The 19160-nt window shown below is 44.5% G+C and overlaps 1 protein-coding gene across 3 annotated transcripts in view; it reads right to left on the minus strand.

Moving 5' to 3' along the window:
- PSME4 (proteasome activator subunit 4) overlaps positions 1 to 19160 on the minus strand; it is a 168003-nt gene that overhangs the window by 40672 nt on the left and 108171 nt on the right. For all 3 annotated transcript variants that reach the window (XM_040429740.1, XM_040429738.1, XM_040429739.1), the window contains 7 exons: positions 14819 to 14874; positions 14611 to 14709; positions 8940 to 9002; positions 7305 to 7400; positions 5686 to 5817; positions 2672 to 2881; positions 1380 to 1516 (listed from right to left, as the gene is read on the minus strand). In XM_040429740.1, the coding sequence (XP_040285674.1) occupies positions 1380 to 1516; positions 2672 to 2881; positions 5686 to 5817; positions 7305 to 7400; positions 8940 to 9002; positions 14611 to 14709; positions 14819 to 14874 (793 nt within the window). The remainder of the gene's footprint in view (positions 1 to 1379; positions 1517 to 2671; positions 2882 to 5685; positions 5818 to 7304; positions 7401 to 8939; positions 9003 to 14610; positions 14710 to 14818; positions 14875 to 19160) is intronic.

Raw genomic sequence — 19160 nt, forward strand, 5'->3', positions numbered from 1 at the left:
GTGGAGGATGCCCGTGGCGAACCACAAGTACCACAATAGACATCCTACACAAGGTAACAAGTGCGGATGTCATAATTAATATAACAAAACAATAACAAACACAGGTGCACTGTGCAGTCTCACTAAACCCTCAAACTGATTTTAAAATTGAGAGATTAGTCAACATGTCCTACGGTGTAGAACATGTCTAAGCCCGGGCACCACGCCAAGGTTTCTCAAGTAGCCCGGGACCTAAAACTCTCCTACCTGTGCCATGTGGGCAATACCAGGAGCCAGTGGGCAAATTACAGGAGCATAAGGCCGACTCACAAACAGCTCACCAGTTACCTCCAGCATGTAGCCATGCTTGCTGGTGAGCTGTTTGTGAGTCGGCCTTATGCTCCTGTAATTTGTCCACTGGCTCCTGGTATTGCCCACATGGCACAGGTAGGAGAGTGTTAGGTCCCGGGCTACTTGAGAAACCTTGGCGTGGTGCCCGGGCTTAGACATGTTCTACACCGTAGGACATGTTGACTAATCTCTCAATTTTAAAATCAGTTTGAGGGTTTAGTGAGACTGCAGAGTGCACCTGTGTTCGTTATTGTTTTGTTATATTGTTATATTAATTATGACATCCACACTTGTTACCTTGTGTAGGATGTCTATTGTGGTACTTGTGGTTCGCCGCGGGCATCCTCCACCGTATGCATTTTGCTGGGGATTGCCATTAGCAACGGGCCACAAGTGCAGGATTTGCTCCCCTATATATATATGCACAACTGCATGTGGGTTCGAGCACCCCCTGCTAATGCCAACCTGTCTTCTTAGTTTGTATATATAGATTCCTGGAGGTGTATAAACTCCAATTTAAATGTGCCTGTTTTCCATCTACAGGCCACATTTAGGTGCACCTGTGAGGCCTGGGACATATCAGCCAGTCTTGAGTGGGACTCGCAGACTCCTCCCATTGCAAGCATGGCTACATGCTGGAGGTAACTGGTGAGCTGTTTGTGAGTCGGCCTTATGCTCCTGTAATTTGCCCACTGGCTCCTGGTATCGCCCATACGGCTCAGGTAGGAGAGTGTTAGGTCCCGGGCTATTTGAGAAACCTTGGCGTGGTGCCCGGGCTTAGACATGTTCTACACCGTAGGACATGTTGACTAATCTCTCAATTTTAAAATCAGTTTGAGGGTTTAGTGAGACTGCAGAGTGCACCTGTGTTTGTTATTGTTTTGTTATATTGAAAAATGAATCCAGCCAGCAAAGGAAGCAATATGGACAAACACAATACATTAGTAAGTGACTTGTATTAACTATATCTACGTAATAAATGCTATTTGCTGAAGTGAAAAAGCCCCTTTAAAGAGGGTGTCTGCATCCACTGAAGAAGCAGGACTCACCTTACAGACTCTGCGTTCTTCTCTTCCTGTCTTTTCAGGGCGATGGCAAGCTGATCTGGATGAGGCAGCTCTGCATTGTTAGAGGGGCTCTGTGAATGCTGCAGCAGAATAGCAATCTGTACACAGTTCTCTGGGACCTGTAAATGAAGCAGGCAATATATATGACAACATAGTATTGGCACAGACTGCTATAGCAGGTTATGGCCCAAATATAAAAATAAACAAGGAAATTATTTTACAGAAAGACGATTTTCACACACTCTGATGGCAGGCAGCGGCGTGTAGATTTGGGTGATCCTCCGGCAGAGACAGTGCGCTGAAATAACCCAGATCTCACACTTTTTCAGCACTGTTTAAGCTGCTGATTCTTAAAGGGACACTGTCACCTGGATTTTACTTACTGAGCGAATAACATCACCACATCAGTCTCCACGATTTACATTAAAAATATACTAGTATTACTGCCCTGTGTCCTTTATTTGGTCTATAAAATCAGTTTTATTAATATGGAAAGTACTTCAATAAGGAGCTCAAGGGGCTGTCCCTCCAGCAGTTGGAGCCCAGCCGCACACATTACTTCGGAGCCCAGCACCGCCCCACTGCTAATTTATTCACTGCTCATCGCCAACGTAATGTTTGTGCAGTGCCCGTAATCCCGCGCGGTGTCCTGGCATTGGCCTCACAGAAGTCACTGCACATGCACCAGCTTCGCTCGACCCGAAAAGGAAGAGTGGTGCGGGGCAACTTGCACGACGGAGGAGCAGGAGTGGCAAAGCTGGCGCATGCGCAATGATTTCTGTGAGGCCGATGCCAGGACACCGCGTGGGCGCTGACATGTGTATAAAGGGCGCATGCGTGGGATTACGAGCACTGCACAAACATTACGTCGGCGAAGAGCAGTGAATAAATTAGCAGTGGGGCGGTGCTGGGCTCCGAAGTAATGTGTGCGGCTGGGCTCCAGCTGCCGAAAGGACGTCCCCTTGGGCTCCTTATTGAGGTACTTTGCATATTAATAAAAGCGATTTTATAGACCAAATAAAGGACACAGGGCAGTAATACTACTATATTTTAATGTAAATCGTGGAGACTGATGTGGTGATGTTAATAGCTCAGTAAGTAAAATCCAGATGACAGTGTCCCTTTAAGATTGAATGGCTTTACGTTGCTATTTTCTGCGCCCGATACTGATGCAATGTGAGGCTCTGAGGAGCAGTCAATTACCACCACGAGCTTCAGATTAACAAATGTGAACTCTCTCAGCGCTCATAAAATTGATGCAAGTTGTTACTTACTGAAAAATCTAAACCAATTGTCTCATACTGCCGATGGATCTTCTCAGCCAAATCGTCAAAAAGGCGGACAATGGACGGCTTCTCTAGGGACATTACTTTGCTGAGACCTGATGACACTATTGCTGGCCAGGTCTGTACAATGCATTCCCAGTCATGAAGGTTTGCTAGGCAGACTGCACCATGGTTTCCAAGCAGACAATACAAGGCACCCTAAGAGTGGAAAAAAACAAAAAAAAACACACTAAGTATTACACTGTAGGCATCGATATCGAAGAACAGTAATGGTTTTATAGAATATACATGGCATGACATTTTAAAGGGAACCTGTCACCTGGATTTTGGGTATAGAGCTGAGGACATGGGTTGCTAGATGGCCGCTAGCACATCCGCAATATCCAGTCCCCATAGCTCTGTGTGCTTTTATTGTGTAAAAAAAACCGATTTGATACATATGCAAATGAACCCTAGATGAGTCCTGTCCCTGACTCATATCAGGGACAGGACTCATCTCAGATTAATTTGCATATGTATCAAATAGTTTTTTTACACAATAAAAGCACACAGAGCTATGGGGACTGGATATTGCGGATGTGTTAGCGGCCATCTAGCAACCCATGTCCTCAGCTCTATACACAAAATCCCAGTGACAGGTTCCCTTTAAGCTTACCATCATAAGGTGCCCGCACTACCTCATAGCTGTAATCATGTCTCCAATCCCCATTTCAGCCAATGGAAAAGTTTGGCGAAAAAACAACTTTATTTACCCTGTCCCCTCTATACAAATGGGCTGCTTAAATTAGGGACAGGATAGGGGATAACTATTAGATCAGTGGGGGTCCTACCACTGGGACCACCACCGATTACGAGAACGGGGGCCCCGTACTCCTTCAGTCCCCCTGAAATAAGCAGAGCAGATGGTCAGGCGTGTGTTCTGTCGCTCCATTCATTTCTATGGGAATTCCGGAGACAGCCGAGCGCTATACTCGGCTCTCTCAGGAACTCCTATAGAAATAAACAGAGCGGCAGAGTGCACGCCTGACCTCCCACTTCATTAATTTCAGGGGGACCGTAGGGAGTACAAGGCACCCATTCTCGTGATTGGTGGGGGTCCCAGTGGTATATAAGAGATAACTAGTGTTGAGCGAACTTGCAATTTGCAAGTTCGGGTTATCTAAGAAGTCTGTAATGGATTTGGTTACCACAGACCATAACGGAATTCTATGACGGCATGCACCATGGAAGCCTGTAGGAGGCATTCGGTATTGCATTCAGTCATATGTGTATGCTGGCCATGGGCTTCTATTATGACAGAATGCAATACAGAGCGCCTCTTATAGGCTTCCATGGTGCATGCAGTCATAGAATTCCATTATGGTCCGTGGTAACGGAATCCTTAGATAACCCGAATGCAGAACTTGAAAATCGCAAGTTCGCTCAACACTAGAGATAACTTCTAACAACCGGAATACCCCTTTAAAAAGTGAAGCTAGCCATTCCTCTGTCCTGCCTCTTCCCCCGATTGAGACATCAGTGCTTGCTTTCTCTGGATCTAAAGCCCCTGTGATCACATGCATGCACCGTTCGGTTTTGTTTTTGGCACCTTTGGCTTCAGAGGCTCACTGCACAGGTGACAACTGAAAGGCCATTATAGCGGTGACTGGTTCCGTTTAATGTAAACTCACTTGCTGCGGTGGATTAAGTGTTTTAAATCTGATCTCTCTTTTTCTACAAGGGTCCCCCTGACAATAGGCTAATCATAGGGTAACCCCTGCTGGACTCCCACTTTCCCAAGCCATCAACAAATCTGGGAACTTACCATGCTGCATGCCCTGATGTCTTTTGCGGTATGGCGGCTGTGTCCCTTTTAAGTGTTTTTTTTCTCTTTTTTTGTGTTTTGTTTTTGTGTGTGAAATTAATATATTATTATTAGTCACATTATTTCTGTGACTGTCCATTATCTCATGCCAGCTATGCCATTTTTAACCAATCTGGGAACATGGCAGAAAGGGTTTAATTTCCCTGTCGTGCCACCATAGAAGTAAATGAAGCACCACACAGTTCCCAATGAAATCAATGGGCTGTTCATGTAATGCATAAACGTGCTGGGTCCTTCTGCGCAGGAGGCACTGTTTAAAGGTGATGGTAGCAAACAAAAAAACCCTCCATTAACAGAACTTCCTAACGCGAGTGACTGAACATGTGTTTTTTTAGTTTTTTATTTCAGACAATTTTCCAGTGTGCAGTCTAGTGGATGCAGTAATCAAATACACAGGCCATATAATAAATACATATTAAAAGGGATTGTTTATGGAGACCAACCTGTCAGGGCATGTATTTTTATATTTTTTTAATGCACACGATAATATTGACTGGATATATTCATTTATGAATTCATTAACTTATTGTTACGGAGCTACATTGTTCTTTAAACAAGGGCTAAAGGAATTCAGCATCATTTATTTACCAACTATTTACAGTTATTCAAGTATTTATTTATAACATACAGCATATTATATTTTCTACTGCAGTCTGGACCTATTATGTGTTTCTAATTTATACATATTGTTATATACGCAGGCAGATTAGCTAGGGCCAATCATTATGTTCATTTATAGGTAAATTAGGGAGATATTCATTGTTTTCATCTATTTTTATATACTGTATTTTTAACCCAATATGAATTACCCCTTTTTAAATTATGTTAGATAATAAAATATGTACGTATATATACCTACTTGATTGATTTGTCTATGCAACTCCAGGATATATAGTGCCTGCCACTTGTATTACTATTGGTACCCTTTAAAAAGCTGATCTGATCAGATCTGAAGCTAATTTTTGATAAGACAATCCCTTTAATGCATTTTAACTTTAAAAGCTTTTCTTTTTATAGTAAATCCGCTGAAAAACCAAACATTTTGACAAACGTGGGAATGCTTATGGGGGAGACCCAACCCTCTACGGTCTCTTTATATCTGAAGTTTTCCATAGTAAAAGGGGATGGAAATACTTACTTTGAACTGTTGCTGAGTCACATCTTGTCTGTCTGGACGCAGGTATTCAAGTACAAGAGGAATGATATCACGGCAGCAGAAATTATAGGTTCCCAGAGCTGTGAAGAAGGCTTGTTGAGCTTTGCTCCTGACCTGTCAACACAATGAAGTCACATTAGCAATGATTGTGTCACTGCAAATAATAACTCATACAGACCCCATGCAAACCCATCAGATCCAGAGTTTTTTGCGACTGTCACGTCACAGTATGTTGCAAGTCACATTGCGATACCATTGACAATCATGAGGCGCAAAGTTGCCGTGCAGCCCCAACTTAAAATGTTATTTTAATATAATTCAGCAAGAAAAACTAGCTACTTTCATTACTTACTTTGTTACCAAAGTGTTCCAGTTGAGAGATATTCTCTTTACTACATCATAATGGCGCCCCCTGGTGTTTAATCTGTATAGTAATGTGCAAGTCCACCTACTAAGTTGGTCGCACATGCTCAGTTTTATCCTTCAACTGCCACCAGCCATATCTACTGTTAGAAGCTGTGATAGTTACAGGGAGAGCTGCAGCATAAAGGACATGCCCCTGAGAAAGGGTGCGCCCCTTAGCTGCCAGCCTGAAGAGAATATAACAGAGCAACAGAAGCAATGAATGGGGAGATCTCTGGATCCATGTGAGATACAGAGCTGGTTCTAGCTTTTTTAGAATGTATCTGATTTAGATTTTTTTTTTTTTACATCAATCATAGGAAAACCACTTTAAAGGGTTTCTGTCACCCCACAAAACTCTTTTTTTTTTTTTTGGATAGTTAGATTCCTTATAGGGCGATATAGGAGAATATAATAGTCTTACTTACTTTCATGCGGCCGATTCTTTATAAAACGAAGTTTTATAATATGTAAATCAGGGCTCTACCAGCAAGTAGGGCGTCTACTTGCTGGTAGCCGCAGCAGCAATCCGCCCCCTCGCCGTGTTGATTGACAGGGCCAGCCGGGATCTCCTCCTCCGGCCGGCCCTGTCAGTAATTCAAAAATCGCGCGCCTCTGGTCATTCGGCGCAGGCGCTCTGAGATGAGGAGGCTCGTCTCCTCAGAACTCCCTCAGTGCGCCTGCGCCGATGACATCACCGAAAGAGAAGACGTCATCGGCGCAGGCGCACTGAGGGAGTGCTGAGGAGACGAGCCTCCTCATCTCAGAGCGCCTGCGCCGAATGACCAGAGGCGCGCGATTTTTGAATTACTGACAGGGCCGGCCGGAGGAGGAGATCACGGCTGGCCCTGTCAATCAACACGGCGAGGGGGCGGATTGCTGCTGCGGCTACCAGCAAGTAGACGCCCTACTTGCTGGTAGAGCCCTCATTTACATATTATAAAACTTCGTTTTATAAAGAATCGGCCGCATGAAAGTAAGTAAGACCATTATATTCTCCTATATCGCGCTATAAGGAATGTAACTATCCAAAAAAAAAAAAAAAGAGTTTTGTGGGGTGACAGAAACCCTTTAACAACGCAATTTTTACTGCCACAATGACCTCATCTAATCACATTTGATAGAGAGTTAATGGATAAAAGAAAAAAGTTCCCTGTGAGAAGATGTTACTGATGTTAACAAGGCAACCTATGACTTACTTGGCCGTATGAGCTCGTCGAGAGACGCAGAAGGTCTCGTACCAAGTCCTGGTGCACGGTCTTGTATTCACACCCTTCCACTGTCAATGTTCTCAGCTATATATATATAAAAAAAATATATGAATATAAAATAATTGTTGCTCTCCAGATCTGGTCATGTGATGCTTATGAGCTATAACTTTCTCAAATGCCTCAACAATGGCTTTGCTCACAAACATGGAACTGGTGGAAGCGTCAAAGCAGATTGTTATAAAAAAAAAAAATTAACAGCCCCTTTTTAACCAAACAATCTACACTAACAGCCTTAGGGTCCATTCACACATCCACAAGTGTTTTTTACGCTCAGCAAATTGCGGATCCGCAAAACACGGACACGCACATGGCCGGCACTATGATAGACGTGCCTATTCTTGTCTGTGGCTGTGAACAAGAATAGGACATGCTCTATATTTTTGGCGGGACCACCGGACAGAAGGGCGGAGGCAAACACCACACGCTGTCTGCAACTTTTGCGGCCCCATTGAAATTAATGGTCCCGCACCCATTCCGCTAAATTGCAGAACAGATGCGGACCCATTCATGCGGCTGTGTGAATGGACCCTTAGGACTTATGCACACAACCGTATTTTCTTTCAGTGTCCGTTCAGTTTTTTCTTTTGCGGACCGTATGCGGAACTATTCACTTCAATGGGGTGGGTCTGTAAAAAAATAAATAAAAATAAACTGAAGTTACTCCGTGTGCATTCCATTTCCATATGTCAGTGTGTCCGTTCTGCATTACGGACAAGGATAGTACTGTTCAATTAGGGGCCAGCAGTGCCGTTCCACAAAATACGGAACACAGACGTCACACATTTTTTGCGGATCCGGTTTTTGCCGACTGCAAAATACATATGGTCGTGTGCATGAGCCCTAAGGCCACATGCAGATTACTATGTGTTTTGAGGTCTGCAAACCGTGGATCCATGAAAGACTGACACCGGCCGTATGCACGCCGCCATTTTCTTTCTCCCTTCTATAGAAATGTCCTATCAGGAGCTTTTCTATATTTTTTTTGCGTCACTAGGCCACAGACATACAGATGCAGACAGCACACGGGGTGTTGTCCGCATTTTTTGCAGTCCCATTGAGGTGAATAGGTCCACATCTGATCTGAAAAAAGAAAAATACTTAGATCGGCTGCAAAACAAAAAAATAGTTGTGTGCATGAGGACATAGGACACTACTGTATCCAGTGTGCTATCCGCATTTTTTTGTGGACCCAATGACTTCAATTGCTTGGTGGACTGTGTTTTGCAGACTAGAATAGGACATGTACAGTAACTTGCTTAACGCGCATCTGTATGTCTGTTCTGCAAATTACAGAACAACATGTCCAATTGAGGTCCACAGACCCCTTGAAGCCAATGGGTCTGCAAAAAATAGTGGATTGCACAGTGGCGCTATAAGTATTTTGCAGATCCGCTTTTGTGAACCGCAAAGTACATTCGGTCGTGTGCATGTAGCCTTACTAATACTGCACTTATTAAATGTATAGATTCACAGATGGACAACGCAGTCTCCATCCTTCCTTGTATGGTGTTATCCAGCCCATTCTGTAAAGAGAAGTCACATCTTCCTTTTCCATCTATTTACCTCATGCTGCAGCATGACTCTGTCGATCAACAGCGCTCTGATGTGTCTCTTCTTCCCTTGGAGCTGAAAATGCAAATAATAAAAGCCTGTAAGTCATACACCATTTAAGACAAAGGGTAAGGACGCCTCCAGGGCAATTTTTTTTCGTTTTTATCTGACGCTAAAAATATTTTTTCCAGTTGGCATTTATCAAAAATTTTCAACACTTTGCCCTCTACAACCTCCAGTTTTTGCGCATCTGCAGACGGTTGCTTCCCCTTCTCAATGAATCCATCAGAGAGCTGTACTGACTGCTCGATGAGTAGCCCCTAGCTATACTTTTGCTAATAAACACTCATTGAAGCCATATTCCTATAAGTTTCATTAAAATTTTGTTTAATTTAGTGTGGTCAGAAGACCAGAGATCAGGGCTACAGATCAAGCCATCAGGGCAGCTCTCTGATGGATTCACTAAGAAGAAACAGTTGCTTAGAAACTGAGAGCCGTAGAAAGCAAGCTGTTGACATTTAATAAAAAAAAATTGGGATTTTTTTTTTTTTTTTAGCCCAAGGTAAGCAGAATTCAATTAAAACTGCCCCATAGGCATCCATAGCCTTTAACATGTTTATATCAAGATTATATCATTATGACTGAAGTGAGTGAGAGAATGGTATGCCGAGTCAATATAGTGACTCGGATGTCTAAAAGTGAATATCTACATTCTATCATTGTGTTTTTTTGTTTTTTTTTAGGGACAACAATATGTTCCAGTTAATGTTTATATCTTTATACCAGCTTTGGTTTTCAGATACAGAGCTCCATAACTCCAGCATTGACAGAATGAAATGATAAAATGCTGGCAGTCACCACTAGAGGGAGCATGGAAGCCGACTTCATGCCCAGGTATCATGCAGTAAGCTGCAATGCCCCTTCTCATGGTGACTGCATCTTACCATTTACACTTTAGAACTCTGCATCGGAAAAAATGAGCACAAACAATTACAGATATGAAAAGTTATTGATCTGCATTAAATTTTAACCCCTTAAGGACTTAGGACGTATCGGTATGGCATGGGTCCCGAGTCCTTAAGGACCCATGACGTACCGGTACGTCATAACTTGAAATCGGCGCCCCAGGGGTTAATCGGAACGGGATTTCGGCTGAAATCATTCAGCCGGCATCCCGTAACCATGCAGGGGGGGGTCATTTGACCCCCCCGCATCGGCGATCGCAGAAAACCGCAGGTCAATTCAGACCTGCGGTTTGCTGCGCTTTCTGCAGTTTCTGATCCCCGCGGGCCCTGACCGCGGGGATCAGAAGCTTTAGTGTCCCTAAAATATATATTTTACACCCCCCCTGCACCCCTGCATGATTTTTTTGCCGGCGGGTGGTGCAGGGGGGGAGTTGTGGGCGGTGGGGGTGGTGCGGCAGGCGGGATCGCGATCCCCCGCCCGCCTCCCCTTGAATAATCGTTGGTGTTCAGTGGGTATACCAGGGTGCCAGCACATTGCTGGCACCCTGGTATAAACGGCTGACATCGATGATGCGATGTCAGCCGTTTAACCCTTTCCATACAGCGGTCCGTACGGACCGCTGTATGGAAAAAGTTAACAGTAAGAGGGAGCTCCCTCCCTCTCCCATCGGGGGACTGCTGTGCCTTTGCAGCCCCCCGATGGAGAGGGAGAGAGCTCCCAGACAGCCCCCCGACAGATCCCCTCCTTACCCTTCCCCGTCTGCGAAGTTCTGAGCAGTACTGAGCAGACGGGGAAGGTTCCCATGGCAACAGGACGCCTCTCAGGCATCCTGCTGTCCATGGTGCTGAACAGATCTGTGCTAAAGTGTAAGTAAAGTACAGTACAATATATATTGTACTGTACTGTATTACACAGACATCAGACCCACTGGATCTTCAAGAACCAAGTGGGTCTGGGTCAAAAAAAAAGTGAAAAAAAGTGAAAAAAAAAGTAAAAATCAAAAAACACATTTATCACTGATTAAAAATGAAAAAAATAAAATTCCCTACACATGTTTGGTATCGCCGCATCCGTAACGACCTGATCTATAAAACGGTTATGTTACTTTCCACGCACGGTGAACGCCATAAAAATAAAAAAATAAAAACTATTAGGAAATTGAAATTTTGCCCACCTTACTTCCCAAAAAAGGTAATAAAAGTGATCAAAAGAGTCGCATGTACGCCAAAATAGTACCAATCAAACCGTCATCTCATCCCGCAAAAATCATACCCTACCCAAGATAATCGCCCAAAAACTGAAAAAACTATGGCTCTTAGACTATGGAAACACTAAAACATGATTTTTTTTGTTTCAAAAATGAAATCATTGTGTAAAACTTACATAAATAAAAAAAGTATACATATTAGGTATTGCCGCATCCGTATCGACCGGCTCTATAAAAATATCACATGACCTAACCCCTCAGGTGACCACCGTAAAAAAATAAAAATAAAAACGGTGTAAAAAAAGCAATTTTTTGTCATCTTACGTCACAAAAAGTGTAATAGCAAGTGATCAAAAAGTCATATGCACCCCAAAATAGTGCCACTCAAACCGTCATCTCATCCTGCAAAAAATGAGACCCTTCTTAAGATAATCGCCCAAAAACTGAAAAAACTATGACTCTTAGACTATGGAGACACAAACATTTTTTTTGTTTTAAAAATGAAATCATTGTGTAAAACTTACATAAATAAAAAAAATTGTATACATATTAGGTATCGCCGCATCCGTGACAACCTGCTCTATAAAATGACCACATGATCTAACCTGTCAGATGAATGTTGTAAATAACAAAAAAAAAAACGTGCCAAAAATCTATTTCTTGTTACCTTGCCGCACAAAAAAGTGTAATATAGAGCAACCAAAAATCATATGTACCCTAAACTAGTACCAACAAAACTGCCACCCTATCCCGTAGTTTCTAAAATGGGGTCACTTTTTTGGAGTTTCTACTCTAGGGGTGCATCAAGGGGGCTTCAAATGGGACATGGTGTCAAAAAACCAGTCCAGCAAAAGCTGCCTTCCAAAAACCGTATGGCATTCCTTTCCTTCTGCACCCTGCCGTGTGCCCGTACAGCAGTTTACGACCACATGTGGGGTGTTTCTGTAAACTACAGAATCAGGGCCATAAATGATGTTTTGTTTGGCTGTTAACCCTTGCTTTGTAACTGGAAAAAAAATATTAAAATGGAAAATCTGCCAAAAAAGTGAAATTTTGAAATTGTATCTCTATTTTCCATTAAATCTTGTGCAACACCTAAAGGGTTAACAAAGTTAGTAAAATCTGTTTTGAATACCTTGAGGGGTGTAGTTTCTTAGATGGGGTAACTTTTATGGAGTTTCTACTCTAGGGGTGTATCAGGGGGGCTTCAAATGGGACATGATGTCAAAAAACCAGTCCAGCAAAATCTGGCTTCCAAAAACCATTCAGCACACCTTTCCCTACGCTCTACTGTGTGCCCGTACAGTAGTTTACGGCCACATATGGGGTGTTTCTGTAAACGGCAGAGTCAGGGCAATAAAGATACAGTCTTGTTTGGCTGTTAACCCTTGCTTTGTTAGTGGAAAAAATGGGTTAAAATGGAAAATTAGGCAAAAAAAAGAAATTCTCAAATTTCATCCCCATTTGCCAATAATTCTTGTGCAACACCTAAAGGGTTAACGAAGTTTGTAAAATCAGTTTTGAATACCTTGAGGGGTGTAGTTTATATAATGGGGTCAATTTTGGGCGGTTTCTATTATGTAAGCCTCGCAAAGTGACTTCAGACCTGTAGTGGTCCCTATAAATTGGGTTTTTGTAAATTTCTGAAAAATTTCAAGATTTGCTTCTAAACTTCTAAGCCTTCTAACATCCCCAAAAAATAAAATATCATTCCCAAAATGCAACAAACATGAAGTAGACATATGGGGAATGTAAAGTCATCACAATTTTTGGGGGTATTACTATGTATTACAGAAGTAGAGAAACTGAAACTTTGAAATTTGCTAATTTTTCTAAATTTTTGGTAAATATGGTATTTTTTTATGCAAAAAAATTAACTTTTTTGACCCAATTTTAGCAGTGTCATGAAGTACAATATGTGACGAAAAAACAATCTCAGAACGGCCTGGATAAGTCAATGCGTTTTAAAGTTATGAGCACTTAAAGTGACACTGGTCAGATTTGCAAAAAATGGCCAAGTCCTTAAGGTGAAATAGGGCTGAGTCCTTAAGGGGTTAACCTATTTAGAGACCAAAAAACAAAACAAAATTGTGTTCAAGGACTGTAAGAGACGACTGGACAATGCAACTTAAAGGGGTTGTCTCACTTCAGCAAATGGCATTTAACATGTAGAAAAAGTTAATACAAGGCACTTACTAATGTATTGTGATTGTCCATATTGTCTTCTTTGCTGGCTTCATTCATTTTTCCATCACATTATACACCACTCTGCAATCCAGCAGCGATGCCCGTGCTTACACACTGCAGGAAAAACTACTGGCCTCTCTGGTGGCCGGGACCATGGGAGTGGCTCTTTTCCTATAGTGTGCAAGCACGGCCACCACTGATGGATTGCAGGGTGGTCGTAACCATGGAAACGAGCAGTGTATAATGGGATGGAAAAATGAATCAAGCCAGCAAAGGAGGCAATATGGACAATCACAATACATTAGTAAATGCCTTGCATTGGCTGTGTCTACATAATGAATGCCATTTTCTGAAGTGACATCCCCTTTAACATACTAAAGCTAGATAAATAATTTTAACATGCATTTTAACCCCATTGTTTTCAATGGTAAATCTATATGGCAGTTCACATGCTGACACATTTTTCCGCCATGAATTTAAAATCTTTATTGTTGAAATTATATGAAGTGGCCACATCCGGATTAGCCTCATTGAATGGTGCTGAATTCAGGTGCTGGATCTATGGCAAGTCAAAATTCAAATCTGCAGCAGAAATCCAAGGGTCAGTCCCGACCACGGTGGATTTATCCAAAAATCCACGGTTTGAACAGTCCCCAAGTAAGAAATTGGTGACGGATGGAAGTGTGTACATCCGCAAAAACGGAATACGTCGAGTGTGTTTATAGCAGGGTTGGTCAATCTGCGGCTCTCCAACTGTTGCAAAACTACAACTCCCAGCATGCCCAGACTGACTACAGCTATCAGCCGGGCATGGTGGGGTTGTAGTTTTACAATAGTTGGGGAGCCGCAGGTTGGCCATCCCTGGTTTATAGTGCGTATGTCTGCACAAAAGCTGTATACGCTAAAGGATAGGATCGTTTATATATTTGAAATCTTTTAAAGACTTTTTGCAAAGTTGCTTAATTTTTTATTTTACTTTAATTGCAGCATGTTGCTCACAAAGGAGCACATACCCTTTAAAGTAAATAACACACAGAAGATAGCGAGGGTCATTTATCAAAGACCGGCCTTTTACGCTGGTCTTTGATATCCTCTCTGCCGCCAGAGGATGCGCTTAATTTACGATGAGAAACATGACTTGGGACTAAACTTCAGTTTCTGGTGTAGAGGGGCATTGTGAATGACCCTCAGTGACTTGAGTGGTTGCCTGCAGTACGTCACAGCAGAGATGACCATTATCACAAGCAGCAGATAACGGTATATCATCAATTTGACATACAGCACTTGGATGCCTCTAGTAGCATGCTAATGTGCAAAACTGACCCGGTTTTCCATTGATTTTTTGACCAGAGTAAAACTCTTCCATCTTGAGTCAAAATCGTGTTTGTGGGATCCCCGGAACTGCAGGAGGTCAGTGATGATCTGAAAGAGACAAGGCTGACTGAATACACGAAGCAGACGACAATGATATAGGTAAATTTAAGTGATCAGTGAGGACAATAGGAGTTAAAACCGACAAAATGCAGTGTACCTTTATTATCAGAAATAAGGACTTGGTATCGTCTTCTGAGTTGTCAAGGATGTAGTCTGTAAGAAAGAACATACAAAATTGTGGTTAAGGGGGTTGGCCCATGAACAACATTTATCACCTATCCACAGGAAAGGTGATAAATACAAGATTTCTAGGGGTCTGATCTTTGGGAACAGCGGACACACCGCGTCACGACACATGTTCACATATACATACAACACACATACACGTAAATAAACCATATATACACTACACACACACCTCCCAACTTTTAGAAAGCCTAAGGAGCTAAACTATGGAAAGGAAGGGCTCATCTCCAGCTGCCGCTGTAATTTTAACAACTGAATCTGGAGAACCTAAGGGAACTGGCCGAATCCCATGCCTGCCCCCACCAATCTCCAGAAAGGGGGTTCTCATGTCTCCTGAGTGAATGCATATACGTGACCTCTGCTCCATTCAATTCTAAGGGGGTGCTGAGTGGAGCACTCCGCTATATCAGTCAGAGAGAAGATAAAGTAATTCTTCCTTGTAGTTTATTGAAGATTAAAGGGGTATTCAGGTTATATATGTGGATAGGGGATAACTTTCTATAACTGGAATACCCTTTTCAGTTCAAGTATTCAGTAACTTGAATGGGTTGTCCAAAAATGTAAACATATTGTGGTTGAGGATGTGCACTAACACTATCTCTACGAGACTGAAAAAAGGAGATTTTTGTATAACTTACCAGTAAAATCTCTTTCTCGCTGTGGGGGACACAGAGACGGTGGGTATAGCTATGTCCTCTAGGAGGCGTTGACACTAGTAAAAGCTGTTAGCTCCTCCCCTGGCAGCTATACCCCCTCCAGCCTGGAGAGAGAGCTTCAGTTTGTGAGAAGCAGTAGGAGAAGCAAGCCAACCAAAGAGAAAACAAGCGGAAAATCAACCATGTCACAGGACCAAACGGGGTGCAAACCAGCAACTGCCCAACAGTGGCCGGACAACAATACTAGGTGGGTGCTGTGTCCCCCAATGAAGAGCGAGAAAGAGATTTTACTGGTAAGTTATACAAAAATCTCCTTTTCTCGCCAATATTCATTGGGGGACACAGGAACCGTGGGACGTCCGAGAGCAGTCCACAGGGAGGGAAAAACCACAGACCCATGAAAGCAAGCGTCCCTGCAGGCATCTAAGAAACTGCCACCTGCAAGACCCGCGGCCCACGGCACGACCGTCAATGCATAAGGATGCACCTGGTAATTTCTTGTGAACATGTGTAAGGAGGACCGGGAGCTGCCTTTCACAACTGTGCAGTCAAAGCGCGATTCCTCTTCACCCAAGAAGTGCTCACCACTTTGGGAGAGTGAGCCGTGACACCTAAGGGTGGAACCCTGCTCCGGGCGCGGCATGCGTCAGCACATGCCGACCGAATCCAACGTGCAATGAAAAGGGGATCCGTACGCCGAGAGGGACTGGAGGCTGCTAACAACAAGTAGAGCTCTGACAACGTCCAGTAATGTAACTCCCTTCCGTAGGGTGCGAAGGAAAGGGACAGTGAAGGAAGGACAATTCCTTCATTGATATGGAAGTCAGAGACCACCTTCGGGAGAAGGAGGAATGGGCCGGAGAACTGCCGTATCCTTGTGAAGAACCAGGAAGGGGATCTTGCAAGAGAGCACCCCCAACTTAGACACCCGCCTGATGGATGTTGATAGGAACCCTCTGAGAAGACAGAGGATGTTATAATCATGCGTGAAACCAGTACCAAAGGAAGGAATAGCCACAGTGTCCACTGGTGGCACCCATATAGCACTAGGGTAAGAGTGCCGGGCACCTGCGAGAACCGACTGTTGTCACGCCCCCCTTGGAAATAAGCGAAGGCACCTAGAGCTGTGGTGCCGCAGAATTGCAGCATCCGAAGATGTTTAGTTATTCACCACTATTGATCACTTGCAGAAGGGGGTAATGCAACAGAAGCACGGTGATGTGCAACACTACACCTAAGAAAGGCTAGTGCGACAGACGGAACCGTATTCAAAGGTAGCGTAATTAGCTAACCAAGGAAGGTGGATGCATACGGCAAGTACAAGTCAGTGGTAGGGACTAGGGAGAATACCCCACCTATGAAGAGGGGGGCGAATGCCCACGGCGAGAACTAGTGCATATGGCGAGTCCTGTACCACGTGGGAGTGCAATTGTTGCACCTAAGTAAGGGGGTAATGCATACAGCACACAATGTACCAGTGACAATGTCATATAGCAGGTCCCGAAACCCATGTCATTGTACTTAGTCCACCCATGGCAGGGGATAATGTATAAGGCAGGTACTGTATCCTGAAGTAGTGCATTAGAATGCATCCTAATCAAGCGACTTCGGAGGTGGATTGCATAGGTGGAGAATTATCCCCCAAACGACCCGGGAGGGCGGATTGGGAAGGTCAGAGGTCCCTAATTGAATGGCGCCGGCGAAGAATTATCAACCAAACGACCCCAGAGGGTGGACTGGGAGTTCCAGCGGACCCCTACTGGATTGCGCAGGTGGGGAATTATCAACCAAATGACCCAGGAGGTGGATTGGGAATGTCAGGGGTCCTCTATTGAATTTCGTAGGTGGAGAATTATCAACCAAACGACCCGGAAGGCGGATTGGGAATTCCTCAGAGGTCCATCACTAAATTGCGCAGGTGGAATTAGCAACCAAACGACCCTGAGGGTGGATTGGGAATTCCAGAGGCTCTCTACTGTATTGCGGAGGTGGAGAATCATCAAAGGCCCCAGGGGACGGATTGGAATTCTTCAGAGGTCCATCACTAAATTGCGCAGGGAATTATCAACCAAACGACCCGGAGGGTGAATTGGAAATACATCAGCTGTCCTCCACGGGATTTGCAGAGGAGGATAATTATCAACCAAACGGCTCGGAGGGCGGATTGGGAACTAAGAGAGGTGCTCCTTATCCGAGATAGAACAGACAGTCGGTAATGAGGGGTGGGGAGGGGGCCGTATGGACGCACATCTCTATTTATTTATTTTTTTATTTTATTTTAACTCAAATGACGGCCTCAAGCACAAGAGGCAGGAAAGGGTTAAATTCCTCCATCATGAGGAACATTGCACTGGGAGTGCCACGCCCCCTTAGAACTCTACCCCTCCCCAGATATGCCGGCCACAAAGGGTTAAGGTCTTCTTCATGACTGGGGGCAGAGCTAGCAGGTTACTGGGGGAGGGGGGAGAAGGGCGCAAAGTTTTCGCGCCGGAGTGCACATCCCCCCCCCCCCCCCCCAGGGGGACGAAGTGCGGCCCTTCAGCAATCCAAGGCCCCTGCGCACAGCCGATTAGTGCATCGGCCGGACTGCAGAAGGACCAAGCACTGCGATATGAGCCCGCCCGGCAACGGACTGAGGCTCCACCCCGCGGGCCGGGCGGACAACGAGTGTCCGGGCAAAAAAACATGTGCAGTGCACGGCTGAGTTTCCTGCAGTTTAACCCTTCGGATCTCTGGTCCTAGCGGTCCATAGCCCAATAAGAACTCCGCTCTGCATTCAGTGACAACACAGGCGGAGATTATCTGTCTGGCCGTGCACTCGGACTCCCTGCTCACCGCTTTGTCATGGAAAAAGTCTGCCATGGGTTCCACTGACATTAACCCCCTATGTGCCGCCCTGCTAGGCAATGAATAAAACCTGCCAGAGGGGGAAGAAGGGAATGGCTGCAGGGTGCTGGGCTATACTGAAGCCCTGTTTCTGCTGGGACTGAATCCACGACCTTCTGTATCAGAGGCAAGGCACTCAACCACACAGCTATAAGAGCTGGATTGCCTTGTTAACCTCTGCATTACTGCCACCAGGTAGGGAGGGAGGGGGCGACCCAGGAGGGACATACTTACCTAGTCCCGTGTATTCACCTCTCTTCTCTTTCCTGCCGCCATCTTCACCCCTCCTCTGGTCCAGCAGGGTCACCCCTTCAGCTACTGGCACCGAAGTGTCAGGACGCTGGAAAAGGGGGGCTTGGATGGGTGACCCCTTGGCTGGCGGGATGCAGGGGAGCGAGGCTGCCCTGGTCCACCTTGTCTTCTGTGGGGGAGGCAGCAGTGCGGGTGAGCAGCACTGGCGCAACTCGACCCCGGGAGAACAGGGAGGCGAGGCGTCCACTGTTTTCCCATCTGAAAAGAAAGGAAAAAAATAAAACAAATAAAAAATCTTCAGGATATCCCTGCAGAGCAGGGAGGTCTTGCCTCCTATTGACACTAGAAAACACTGGAGCTCTCTCTCCAGGCTGGAGGGGGTATAGCTGCCAGGGAAGGAGCTAACAGCTTTTAATAGTGTCAACGCCTCCTAGAGGACATAGCTATACCACGGTTTCT

The sequence above is a fragment of the Bufo bufo genome, chromosome 4 (genome assembly GCF_905171765.1).
Source record: "Bufo bufo chromosome 4, aBufBuf1.1, whole genome shotgun sequence".
NCBI classification, from domain to species: domain Eukaryota; kingdom Metazoa; phylum Chordata; class Amphibia; order Anura; family Bufonidae; genus Bufo; species Bufo bufo.